Here is a 13,391-nt window from a genome sequence, read left to right on the forward strand (position 1 = left end):
GACCTCCCTGGCCAACGTGGTGAAACCCTGTCTCTACTAAAAATACAAAAATTAGGTGGGCCTGGTGGCGCGCGCCTGTAGTCCCAGCTACTTGGGAGGCTGAGGCAGGAGAATCTCTTGAACCCGGGAGGCGGAGGTTGCAGTGAGCTGAGGTCACACCACTGCACTCAAGCATGGGCAACAGAGAAAAAAAAAAAAAAAAAGACACGAACCTAAGCAGCCCCAGGGGATACCCCAGGGATACTTACAGCTGCACCAGCAGCGTGTGCGCGCCTGCAGAGCACCTCGCCCGGTCTTCCCCATCCGCGCAGTAGGTAGCGCCATACAAGTGCAGCACCTGGGCGCTCCTGCAGTGCTTCACACAGAACGAGGAGACCATATGCTCCATCTTGGAGGCAATGTTGCTGACCACGATCACCTGGAAGTGGCTCAGAGCCTGCTGGATAAATTCTTCCTCCTGGATCTCGTACAAGCAGCTGAAGAACTCCAAGGAGCCCTGCTGCAGGGTGGAGCCGTCGCTCTGAGCTTTGCTTTGGATCCACCGCAACAGGTCCATCTTGATGTGCCGCGAGACCTTCCAGCAGAGACTCTTCTCCAGGTGGCTCCTGGTCTCCTCGTTCAGGAGTCCAAACAGGAAGCGGCTGGTGAGTGCCAGGAAGCTCCTTTCAGAAAACGCGTATTCGGTCAACAGCCTGGTCACGTCCTGGTCTGGGCCTGCCCCGCGCTCCCCCTGGTCCAGGATATAGTACATAGCTGCAAAGAATTCCTGGAAACTCAAGTGGATGAAGCTGTAGTACCTCTCACAGTTGATGTCCTTCTGGAAAATGTTCATGTTGAGGAAGGCAGAGACGTCCGCCCCGTCTAGGCCGTGCTTCCGGAGGTCCTGCTCCTCAAATAGGATTTTCTGATTCCAGAGCCCGTCTGCCGCCAAGGAGCACAACCCTCTCTGGTTGGGTGGAGGCTGGAGGCGCGGGGTCCCGGGCTTCGGCTGCATCAGACTCAGCAGGTAGAGCATGTACACCGCAGTGGTGGTCCTGGACGTCTGTCTCAACAGCCCCCCACCCTCCAGCTGCTGCTGGAGGCAGGTACACACCACCCAGCACACCAGGGGGACGAAGCACATGGTGAAGAGAGGCTCCTTGTCCCTCACGTAATTGAAGACTTGGCCCGCCTGCTCTGCATCTTGGAAATACTTGTAGAAGTATTCCTTCCTTTCTGCCTCGGAGAAGCCCAGGATCTCCACATGCCTGGGGTGCTCCAAAAGACGGTGGAGCTTCTCCAAAGCTGTGGGCCGTGTGGTGATGAGCAAAGATAGCTCAGGGAGCAGCTTCTTGCGAATTAAGCTGTTAAGAAGCAGCTCCGTGGGCCGTTTCTCCTCCCAACAGAGGCACCAGGGTCCCTGAGGATCGTGGAAAGAAGGCTTGAGCTCATCGAAGCCGTCGATGATGAAAAGGAGGCGCTCGGGAACTCGGACGAGCTCCTGGAGAGGCGCGCTGGGCTCGGGCCAGCAGCTGGAGATGAGGTCTTGCATGCTGCCTTCCGTGGCACTCTGGTTCATCTCCCTGCAGTTGATGTAGAAGACATAATCAAATCTGCCTTGGAAGAGCTTCCCGTCCGCCCAGTCCAGCATCACCTTATGTGCCAGCATGGACTTGCCTATCCCTGCCGCGCCTTGCATGACCACGGTGCGCGGTGGCTCGGGGCGCTCCTCGTCTGGCTCAAAGAGGGTCTCTATCTTGATGGGGCTAGCCTGGTGTCCCACGGTCCTCGCGTGTCCCCGGCCTGTGTCCAGAAGCTGCTGCTGAGCCTGCATGGGGTTTGAGTGCTCCTTCACCAACAGGAGCCGGGTGTACCGGTGGCTGAGGTTGACACATTCCCCTAGGCGTGCATTGCGGTCTTCCATGAGCCGGAATTTCCTGCGGACATAGTCCCTGTAGGTTTCCTGGGGATCTAGGGGAGAGGAATGAAGGTTTTGTGGAAGACTCATCAGCAACCTCTAATGAGTTCATGAGGTAAAGCGCTCCTCATCTGGTTCAAAGAAGGTGTGTGCCTGTAGTTCCAGCTACTCGGGAGGCTGAGATGGGAGAATCACTTGAACCCCTGAGGTGGAGGTTGCAGTGAGCCGACTGCACTCATTGAGCCGATCGCACTACTGCACTCCAGCCTGGGCAACAGAGCCAGACTCCGTCTCAAAAAAAATTTTTTTTTAATTAAAATAATTTATTTGTTTTGAGATTAGGTTATAAGACTGGCTAATTTTTTTTTTTTTTTTTTAGTTGGAGTCTCGCTCTGTTGCCCAGGGTGGAGTGCAATGGCTTGCTCCCTGCAACATCCACCTTCTGGGTTCAAGTGATTCTCCAGTCTCAGCCTCCCGAGTAGCTGGGATTACAGGCACATGCCACCAGGCCTGGATAATTTTTGTACTTTTAGTAGAGACGGGGTTTCACTATGTTGGCCAGGATGGTCTCGATCTCTTGACCTCATGATCTGCCCACCTCGGCCTTCCAAAGTGCTGGGATTACAAGCGTGAGCCACTGCACCCAGCCAAGACTGGCTAATTTTTATATTTTTGGTAGAGACGGGGTTTCGCCATGTTGCCCAGGGTGGTCTCGAACTCTGGGCTAAAGGCACCCTCCCGCCTCGGCCTCCCAAAGTGCTGGGATTACAGGTATGAGCCACTGCACTTAGCCCAGGGACTGCATTTCTAACAAGAAATGCTGCATGATGTGTATGCATCTTAAAGTTGGAGAAGCACAGCCAGGCACGGTGGTTCATGCCTGTAATCTCAGCATTTTGGGGGGCTCAGGCAGGAGGATTGTTTGAGGCTAGTAGTTGTAGACCAGCGTGGATACCGCAGCAAGACCCTGTCAGTATTGAAAAAAAAAAAAGTTTGAGAAGCACTGCTCCCAAGTTATCTGTGCCCCCTTTGTTTTCTCTTTCTTTTGTTTTTAATAGAGACAGGGTCTCACTATATTGCTCAGGCTGGTCTCAAACTCCTGAGCTCAGGCGATCCTCCCACGTGGGCCTCCCAAAGTGCTGGTATTACAGGCGTGAGCCACCGCACCTGGCTTGTGCCCCCTTTGAAAAAAGGCAGATTCATGTCTGCACTATCTGGTAATGTATCCGTTCTATAAATCCTTTGCTGAAAGTCACTTTGTGGGGCTGGACGCAGTGGCTCATGCCTGTAATCCCAGTACATTGGGAGGCCAAGGCAGGCGGATCACCTGTCAGGAGTTCGAGACTAGCCTGGCCAACATGGTGAAACCCCATCTCTACCAAAAATACAAAAATTAGCCGGGCATAGTGGCAGGTGCCTGTAATCCCAGCTACTCAGGAGGCCAAGGCAGGAGAATTGCTTGAACCAGGAGGCGGAGGTTGCAGTGAGCTGAGATCGCCTCACTGCACTCCAGCCTGGGCGACAGCGTGAGACTCTGCCTCAAAAAAAAAAAAAAAAAAAAAAACTAGAACAATATTCTTAATTGGGGTGACTGTGTGCCCCAGTCCCCAGGGGACATTTGGCAACGGGACAAGTGGGTTGGTTGTTACACCTGGGAAAGCGCTACTGCCACCTAGTAGGTAGAGGCCAGAGGTGCTGCTCAACATCCTAGGAAGCACAGGACGACCCCATAGCAAAGAACGCTCCGGCCCCGAAATGCCAATAGTGCCAACGTGGAGAAACCCTAGTCTAGATGAAAATGCATCCCTTGGTATTGGATGCCAGCAAAGGCCCATGATAGCTGCCTGAGAGAAGCTTAATAAAAAAAATCTGAGTTTGATACTAAAATTTTCAAAACAAATACATGTACTTTTAATTGTAGTGACATATACATAAAATTTACCATTTTAACCACTTTAAAGTGTCCAACTCCATGATACTAAGTTAGTTTAGGATGTGCAATCATCATCAATATCTTTTTTTTTTTTTTTTAGACAGAGTGTTGCTCTGTCCCCCAGGCTGGAGTGCAGTGGCATGGTCTCGGCTCACTTCAAGTGTTCTCTGCCTCAGTCTCCGAGTAGTCGTTTACAGGTGGCCGCCACCAGCCAGTAATTTTTTTTTTTAGTAGTGAGAGATTTTCGAACTCCTGACCTCAAGTGATCTGCCCGCCTCGGCCTCTCAAAGTGCTGGAATTACAGACGTGAGCCACTGTGTGCCCGGCCACCAATGTCTATTTCCAGAATGTTTTCCTCATTCTAAACAGAAACTCCATCTCCATTAAATATTAACTCATAATTTCTCCTCTCCCTGGCAACTGCTATTCTTTTTTATTGTTTTTATTTTTTGAGACAGAGTCTTGCTCTGTCGCCCGGACTGGAGTGCAGTGACACGATCTCGGCTTACTGCAAGCTCTGCCTCCCAGGCTCACACCATTCTCCTGCCTCAGCCTCCCTAGTAGCTGGGACTACAGGCGTCCGCCACCATACCTGGCTAATTTTGTTGTATTTTTAGTAGAGACAGGGTTTCACCGTGTTAGCCAGGATGGTCTCAATCTCCTGACCTCATGATCCGCCTGCCTCAGCCTCCCAAAGTGCTGGGATTACAGGTGTGAGCCACCATGCCGGGCATGGCAACTGCTATTCTACTTTCTGCCTCTGTGAATTAATTTGACTACTCTAGGTGCCTTAGATAAGTGGAATCATACAGTATTTGTACCCCTCTCCTGCCTTTATTCTTTTTTTGAGACGGTCTTTCTCACTCTCCCCAGGCTGGAGTGCAGTGGCGTGACCTCGGCTCCCTGCAACTTCAACCTCCTGGGCTCAAGTAATCCTCCCACCTCAGCCTCCTGAGTAGCTGGATCTACAGGCACAAGTTTCCATGCCCAGCTTATGTTTGTTTGTTTGTTTGTTTGTTTGTAGAGATGGGGTCTTGCTCTGTTGCCCAGGCTGGTCTCAGAGCCTGGCCTCCCAAAGTGCAGAGATTACAGGCGTGAGCCACCTCGCCCAGCTGGTGAACCCACTCTTATTCTACTTTAGTAGAGCTGGAGACTAGATTCATTTCATGCTGCCCTCGAAAAAAAAGCCAGAAACATTTGTGGCATTGTTAACAGTGTTGCTGTCTACCCAGCAGACCGTACCCCAGTTTCTTCCCTGCCAGCAAACCTGATTGGTTGGTGGATGCTGATTTATGATTCGAGTGAGTGGTGAATCCGGCCCCTTCACAAGCCTCAGAGGATGAATTATGGTTTTGCTAAACCAGTCATGAGTAATCTCGTTCCCCTCTGTCAGTGGTTGCTCTGCGAATGGGCAGATTCCCCAATACTGACCAGTGGGTTACGTGGGTGTGACTGGTAACAGGGAGGAAGAAGGCCTTTACCCCCCTTTCTTTGCTTTTTTTTTTAGAGATGGAGTCTCACTCCGTCACCCAGGCTGGAATGCAGTGGTGCAGTCTTGGCTCACTGCAACCTCCACCTCCCAGGTTCAAGTGATTCTCCTGCCTCAGCCTCTGAGTAGCTGGGACTACAGGTATGCTCCACCACACCTTGCTCATTTTATATTTTTAGTAGAGACAGGGTTTTGCCGTGTTGTCCAGGCTGGTCTTGAACTCCTGACCTCAGGTAATCTGCCCACTTTGGCCTCCCAAAGTGCTGGGATTACAGGCGTTAGCCACTGTACCTGGCCTTTTAGCCTCCCTTGTTGCCCTTGCTTGTAAGAGATGGTTTGGTAGCCATCTTTCAGCCATGAGATGACAAGTGTCAGGACAAAATGCTGACATGGAAAGGTTGAAGAGTTGAAACACAGGAGGAAACTGCCCCTTTGATGGTGTCATTAATCCACCCCACGAATTCCTCAATCATGCATTTGTGGTTGGCCTACACTCCATGGGGTCATTGGCTCTGTGTAGATGAATACATGTAGGTACGTGGCTTGAGGCTCACCTTTTCTTGGAGTGACAAGAGAGACTTCCAGAAGGCATGTTGACTGGTTCCCAGGTGAGGACGGGCCACCACGTGGGGTATCTGGAAGAGAAATTGTGGAACATGAGCTAGCATGCCTCTGGCTAGTAGCACTGCGTCATATTAGCTGTGATCACGTCGAAATGCCTGCATGACTCCCTGGTCACCCGTACCCCAGAATGGTCAGTAGTCACTGCATAGGCTGTGTGTGGGAAACAGCTCATCCCTTGTTCCTTGTAGCCCACCCTCCTCCCTGGGTCCCCCTCATGGTCACTGGCACCTCCATCCATCCAATCAGCCCTTTTTTTTTTGTTTTTTTTTTTTTTTTGAGACGGAGTCTTGCTCTGTTGCCCAGGCTGGAGTGCAGTCGCACGATCTCGGCTCACCACAACCTCCACCTCTTGGATTCAAGCGATTCTCCTGCCTCAGCCTCACGAGTAGCTGGGATTACAGGTGTACGCCACGACGCCTGGCTAATTTTTGTATTTTTAGCAGAGACAGGATTTCACTGTGTTGGCCAGGCTGGTCTTGAACTCCTGACCTTGTGATCCACCCACCTCGGCCTCCCAGAGTGCTGCGATTACAGGCGTGAGCCACCGCACCTGGCGACTCTGTCTCTTAAAATATTTTAAAAAAATTTTTTTTTTTTTTTTTGGTAGAGATTAGGTCTCAGTATGTTACCCAGGCTGGTCTGGAACGCCTGGCCTCAAGCAGTCCTTCAACCTTGGCCTCTCGAAGTGTTGGAAATACTAGTGTGGGCCATCGTGCCCAGCCCAAAGAAGATCTTTATCTGGATATATCATAAGATTCTATACGTCGAGTCCTTCCTTGCCATCTTTGGTCCTCAGAAGGCCCCCAAAGTCCTAAGTGTGAGTTCCTACGCTCTCACTCCATGAGAAAGTCTTCCCACCTGGCTAGTTCTCCCATCAGCTGAGCCAGCGGCACCCTATCTGGTCCTCACTCTGATAAGTTTTCACCTCCCTGCTGGTTGCTAGTCCATGAAATGATTCATGAAAGCAAAGAACATCCTCTTGAAGGAGCCAGGAGGCACCCCACCCTCTTGTTACTACACAGCCCGCACCCCCAACAGTCTCTGTAGCTTCATGTGACCCTCTTGGCATACGGGGACACCTTCCCTGTGAGTCTGTGTGACTAATAAGCTGTTGTGTTTCCTCTGTTCAGTGCTGGCTCTGGTAGATTCAGTCATCTGGCACCATTTTATTTATTTATTTTTATTTATTTATTTGAGATAGTCTCGCTCTGTCTCCCAGGCTGGAGTGCAGTGGCGCGACCTCGGCTCACTACAATCTTCACCTCCCAGGTTCAAGCGATTCTCCTGCCTCAGTCTCCCGAGTAGCTGGGACTACAGGCACCCACGACCACATGGGTGGTGGTAAAAATACAAAAAAAAAAAACTTGTATTTTTAGTAGAGATGCGGTTTCACCATGTTGGCCAGGCTGGTCTTGAACTCCTGACCTCAGGTGATCCGCCTGCCTCGGCCTCCCAAAGTGCTGGGATTACAGGTGTGAGCCACTGCATCCAGCCACTCAAAAATTTTTAATTGGAGAAGGTTATCATTGAGAGGAAAGGGGAAAATAGGGAATTGTTTAATGGGTATTGAGTTTGTTTTGCAAGATGAAGAGTTCTGAAGATTGAATGCACATCAGTGTAAATGTACAACACTCAGCAGCACACTTAAAAATGGTTTAGAGGGCCGGGTGCAGTAGCTCACGCCTGTAATCCCAGCACTTTGGGAGGCCAAGGTGGGCAGATCACGGGGTCAGGAGATCAAGACCATCCTGGCTAACATGGTGAAACCCCGTCTCTACTAAAAATACAAAAAAATTTAGCTGGGTGTGGTGGCAGGCGCCTGTAGTCCCAGCACTTTGGGAGGCCGAGGCAGGTGGGATTACCTGATGTCAGGAGTTCAAGACCAGCCTTACCAGCGTGGTGAAACCTTGCCTCTATTAAAAATACAAAAATGAGCCAGGCGTGGTGGCGCATGCCTGTAATCCCAGCTACTCGGGAGGCTGAGGCAGGAGAATCGCTTGAACCAGGGAGTCAGAGGTTGAAGTGAGCTGAGATCGCGCCATTGCACTCCAGCCTGGTGACACAGCAAAAGAAAGAAAAAGTGGTTAAGAGGAGGCCGGGCGCGGTGGCTCATGCCTGTAATCCCTGCACTTTGGGAGGCCAAGGCGGGTGGATTACCTGAGGTCAGGAGTTCAAGACCAGTCTGACCAACATGGAGAAACCCCATCTCTACTAAAAATACAAAAATTAGCCAGGCGTGGTGGCAGACGCCTATAATCCCAGCTACTTGGAGGCTGAGGCAGGATAATTGCTTGAACCTATGAGGCAGAGGTTGCAGCGAGCCAAGATCGCGCCACTGCACTCCAGCCTAGGCAACAAGAGCGAAATTCTGTCTCAAAGAAAAAAAGAAAAAGAGGGCAAATTTCATGTTTTGTGTATTTTAGCACTATTTATTTATTTATTTTATTTATTTATTTATGAGACAGAGTCTCACTGTGTCATCCAGGCTGGTGTGATATTGGCTCACTGCAACCTCTGCCTCACGGGTTCAAGTGATTCTCCTGCCTCAGCCTCCGGAGTAGCTGGGATTGCAGGCACGTGCCACCATGACCAGCTAATTTTTGTATTTTTAGTAGAGACAAGGTTTCACCATGTTGGCCAGGCTGTTGTCGAATTCCTAGTCTCGAGTGATTCACTTGCCTCAGCCTCTAACATGCTGGGATTACAGGCATGAGCCACTGCAGCTGGTTGACAATTATTATTATTATTTTTTTTTGAGAGAGGGTCTTGCTCTGTTGCTCAGGCTGGAGTAGTGTGGCATGATCTTGGCTCACTGCAGCCTTCACCTCCTGGGCTTAAGTGATCCTCCCATCTCAGCCTCCCAGGTAGCTGGGTCTGCAGGCATGTGCCACTGTGCCTGGCCAATTTTGTAGAGAAGGGGTTTTGCAATGTTGCGTAGACCAGTCTCAAACTTCTGGGCTCAAGTGATCTGCCTGCCTCAGCCTCCCAAAGTGCTGGGATTATAAGTGTGGCCACAATTTTTTTTTTTTAAAGGTAATCCAGGCTGGCGCGGTGGCTCACACATGTAATCCCAACATTTTGGGAGGCTGAGGTGGGTAGATCATGAGGTCGGGAGATTGAGACCATCCTGGCTAATATGGTGAAACCCCATCTCTACTGTAAATACAAAATTAGCCGGGCGTGGTGGCATGTGCCTGTAGTCCCAGGTAGTCAGGAGGCTGAGGCAGAAGAATCGCTTGAACCTGGGAGGCAGAGGTTGCAGTGAGCCGAGAACGCGCCACTGCACTCCAGTGACAGAGTGAGACTCGGTCTCAAATAAACAAGAAAGGTAATTCTTTTTTTTTTTTTTTGAGACGGAGTCTCGCTCTGTCGCCCAGGCTGGAGTGCAGTGGCTCAATCTCGGCTCACTGCAAGCTCCGCCTCCCAGGTTCACCCCATTCTCCTGCCTCAGCCTCTCCGAGTAGCTGGGACTACAGGCACCCGCCACCACGCCCGGCTAATTTTTTTTTGTATTTTTAGTAGAGCCGGGGTTTCACCGTGGTCTCGATCTCCTGACCTCGTGATCCGCCCGCCTCGGCCTCCCAAAGTGCTGAGATTACAAGCGTGAGCCACCGCGCCCGGCCTGAGGGATCTTGGATTCCCCACTGGCCACAAGGTCTCGAGAGACTCTTATGCACATTAACATGAGGACTGCCGATCTTGTCTGATGCCCTTGTTTTACAGATGGAGACGGAGGCCCAGGAGCATGTCGATTCTCCAGCATCACACAGACAGAAAGAGCAAAGCTAGACATCTGTCTCCTCGGGAACGCTGAGCTGCCTCTCAGTAGACTAAACGGATGCAGTCCCCGGAAGAACGCTCGGCAAATGGTTATGCATTGTCGATGCTGGGAGAGATTTAGGCGGAAGAGGGAGAAAAGTGGGACTTTACTTTTGATTCTATATTTGTACATTATTTCTATTTCTTAAAATAACTATGTAACACTTCCATTTAGATATAATTATACAATATGACAAGTAAGTAAATTGATACTTTTTTCTTTTTTTTATTTTTGAGATGGAGTCTCGCTCTTGTCGTCCAGGCTGGAGTGCAATGGTGTGATCTCGGCTCACTGCAACCTCCGCCTCCCGGGTTCAAGTGATTCTCCTGCCTCAGCCTCCCAAGTAGCTGGGACTACAGGCATGAGCCACCACGCCTGGCTAATATATATATGTGTGTGTATGTATACATATATATATGTGTGTATGTATATTAAGACGGAGTTTTGCTCTTGTTGTCCAGGCTGGAGTGCAGTGGCGGGATCTTGGCTCACCACAACCTCCATCTCCTGGGTGGTGGAGAAAAGAGAAAGAGAAAAAGAAAGAGAGAGAAAAGAGAGAGGAGAGAGAGAGAAAAGAAAAAAGAAAGGAAGCCGGGCGCGGTGGCTCACGCTTGTAATCCCAGCACTTTGGGAGGCCGAGGCGGGCGGATCACGAGGTCAGGAGATCGAGACCACGGTGAAACCCCGTCTCTACTAAAAAAAAAAAATACAAAAAATTAGCCGGGCGTGGTGGCGGGCGCCTGTAGTCCCAGCTACTCGGAGAGGCTGAGGCAGGAGAATGGCGTGAACCCGGGAGGCGGAGGTTGCAGTGAGCCGAGATCGCGCCACTGCACTCCAGCCTGGGCGACAGAGCAAGACTCCGTCTCAAAAAAAAAAAGAAAAAAGAAAGGAAGGAGGGAAGGGAAAGGGAAGGGAAGGGAAAAAAAGGGAAGGAAGGAAGGAAGGAGGGAAGGAAGGCTACAAACAAGTGCCTTTGGTTTTTTCAGTCATTAAAGACTTTGTTTTTTAGAGAGATGTTTAGATGTTTCCCAGCACACTACTACCGTCACACCTCATTAATGATGAGTCATTAAACTTTGCAGAAGTGACTGTGTATAGCCAGTTATTGGCAGGACTTGCTTACTCATTCAGCAAATGTTCACCAAAGTTTCCTCGGTTCCTAGCCCCAGCCACACACTGGAATCGCAGAGAATCACACAGGGGAGTCAAGACTCTTTCTGCCTTTGAAGGCGTCCATGTCCCAGTAGAGAAAACAGGTGAGAAATGACATTAAAAACCACAGCTCAAGCAGGGTGCAGTGGCTCACGCCTGTGATTCCAGCATTTTGGGAGGCCGAGGTGGGCACATCACCTGAGGTTAGGAGTTCGAGATCAGCCTGGCCAACATGGTGAAACCCCGTCTCTACTAAAAATACAAAATTTAGCTGGGCGTGGTGGCACGCACCTGTAGTCCCAGCTACTCAGGAGGCTGAGGCAGGAGAATCACTGGAACCTGGGGGGCAGAGCTTGCAGTGAGCCAAGATTGCCATTGCACTCCAGCCTGGGCGACAGAGTGAGACTCTGTCTCAAAAACAAAACAAAACAAAAAACCACAGCTCAAACGGGGTTCTGTGGTGCACACCTGTAGTTCCAGCTGTTCAAGAGGCTGGGGCAGGGGGATCACTTCAGCCCAGGAGTTTGAGTCTAGCCTGGGCAACATAGTGAGACCCTATCTCTAAAAAGTAAAAATATTTTTAAAAAAACAATTCCACAGCTCAAGTGCCGTCTCTGCCACTTCAGCAATAGCCCATATTTGCTGAGCACTTACTACCTGCTCTGAATTGTGTTAAGCACTTTGCATGTATTATCTCTTGAGCTTGTGCCTGAGTATAAATCATAATTTTTCTTTTCTTTTTTTTTTTTTTTGAGACAGAGTCTCACTCTGTCACCCAGGCTGGAGTGCAGTGGCGCAATCTTCGCTCACTGCAACCTCCACCTCGTGGGTTCAAGTGATTCTCCTGTCTCAGCCTCTAGATTAGCAGGGATTACTGGCGCCCACCACCACACCCGGCTAATTTTTTTGTATTTTTAGTAGAGACAGGGTTTCACCATGTTGGCCAGGCTAGTCTCGAACTCCTGAACTCAGTTGATCCACCCACCTCAGTCTCCCAAAGTGCTGGGATTACAGGCTTGAGCCACTGCACCCGGCCCATTGTGATTATTTTATGAGATAGAAGACATAATAAAAGAAATCATGTTGGCCGGGTGCAGTGGCTCACGCCTATAATCCCAGCACTTTGGGAGGCCAAGGCGGCTGGATCATGAGGTCAGGAGATTGAGACCATCCTGGCTAACACAGGGAAACCCCGTCTCTATTAAAAATACAAAAAATTAGCCGGGCATGGTGGCGGGCGCCTGTAGTCCCAGCTACTCGGGGGGCTGAGGCAGGAGAATGGCGTGAACCCGGGAGGTAGAGCTTGCAGTGAGCCGAGATCGTGCCACTGCACTCCAGCCTGGGCGACGGAGCAAGACTCTGTTTCAACAACAACAACAAAAAAGAAATCGAAGAGTGCTAAGGAGGCAGGCACAGAAGTGGGGTTTCTGAGCCAGCCAGAGTGGTGGGAGTGAGGAATCAGGAGTGGGGAAAGAGGAGTAAATACTTTAGAGAAGATAGTGGCTTCAAGGTTTCAGTAATACTTTTCCAGGCAAAGAAGATGGAGAATATTCCAGGCAGAACACAGCATGAACAAAGACCAAAAGAATGAAATTAGAATTCTGTACACAGTCATAAAAAAGAACAAAATCATGTTCCTTGCAGTAACGTGGACGCAGCTGGAAGCCATTATCCTAAGCAAACTAATGCAGGAATAGAAAAGCAAAGACTGCATGTTCTCACTTATAAGTGGAAGCGAAACACTGGGTTCTCATGGACAGAAAGATGGGAAGAAGAGACACTGGGGACTCGTGGCGGGGGGAAAACTCACCATTGGGTACTATGTTCAAGTACCTGGATGATAGGATCCATCTTACCCCTCAATCTCAGCATCACTCAATACACCCATGTAACAAACCTGCACATGTACCCCTTGAATCTAAAATAAAAGTTGAAATTTTTATATAGATATAGATGTGTGTGTGCGTAAATTAGAATTCCAGATCTCCCAGGCTCGGGGATTAGTATGAAAGAAAAGGGAATTGGTGGCCAGGCAGTTGTCATTCATGCCTGTAATCCCAGCACTTTGGGAGGCTAAGGTGGAAGCTCGCTTGAGCCCAGGAGTTCAAGACCAGCCTGGGCAACATAAGGATACCTCATCTTGGCTGGGCACAGTGGCTCACGCCTGTAATCCCAGCACTTTAGGAGGCTGAGGTAGGTGGATCACAAAGTCAGAAGTTCAAGACCAGCCTGGCCAAGATAGTGAAACCCTATCTCTACAAAAAATACAAATACAAAAAATTAGCCAGGCATGGTGGCAGGTGCCTGTAATCCCAGGTACTTGGGAGGCTGAGGCAGAAAATTGCTTGAACCCGGGAGGCAGAGGTTGCAGTGAGCGGAGATCACGCCACTGCACTCCAGCCTGGGCAACAGAGCGAGACTCAGTCTCAAAAAAAAAAAAAAAGGATGCCTCATCTCTTTCTTAATTTTTTTTTTT

At 50.0% G+C, this 13,391-nt stretch overlaps 1 protein-coding gene across 3 annotated transcripts in view; it reads right to left on the reverse strand.

The window, feature by feature from the left end:
• The window catches only part of NLRP12 (NLR family pyrin domain containing 12), a 33,106-nt gene that overhangs the window by 15,774 nt on the left and 3,941 nt on the right, over positions 1–13,391 (reverse strand). For all 3 annotated transcript variants that reach the window (XM_032171686.1, XM_032171685.2, XM_032171684.1), the window contains exons 2-3: positions 5,874–5,954; positions 249–1,950 (exon numbers count right to left, since the gene is read on the reverse strand). In XM_032171686.1, the coding sequence (XP_032027577.1) occupies positions 249–1,950; positions 5,874–5,954 (1,783 nt within the window). The remainder of the gene's footprint in view (positions 1–248; positions 1,951–5,873; positions 5,955–13,391) is intronic.

This window comes from Hylobates moloch, unplaced genomic scaffold (genome assembly GCF_009828535.3).
Source record: "Hylobates moloch isolate HMO894 unplaced genomic scaffold, HMol_V3 SCAFFOLD_12, whole genome shotgun sequence".
Taxonomy (NCBI): Eukaryota; Metazoa; Chordata; class Mammalia; order Primates; family Hylobatidae; genus Hylobates; species Hylobates moloch.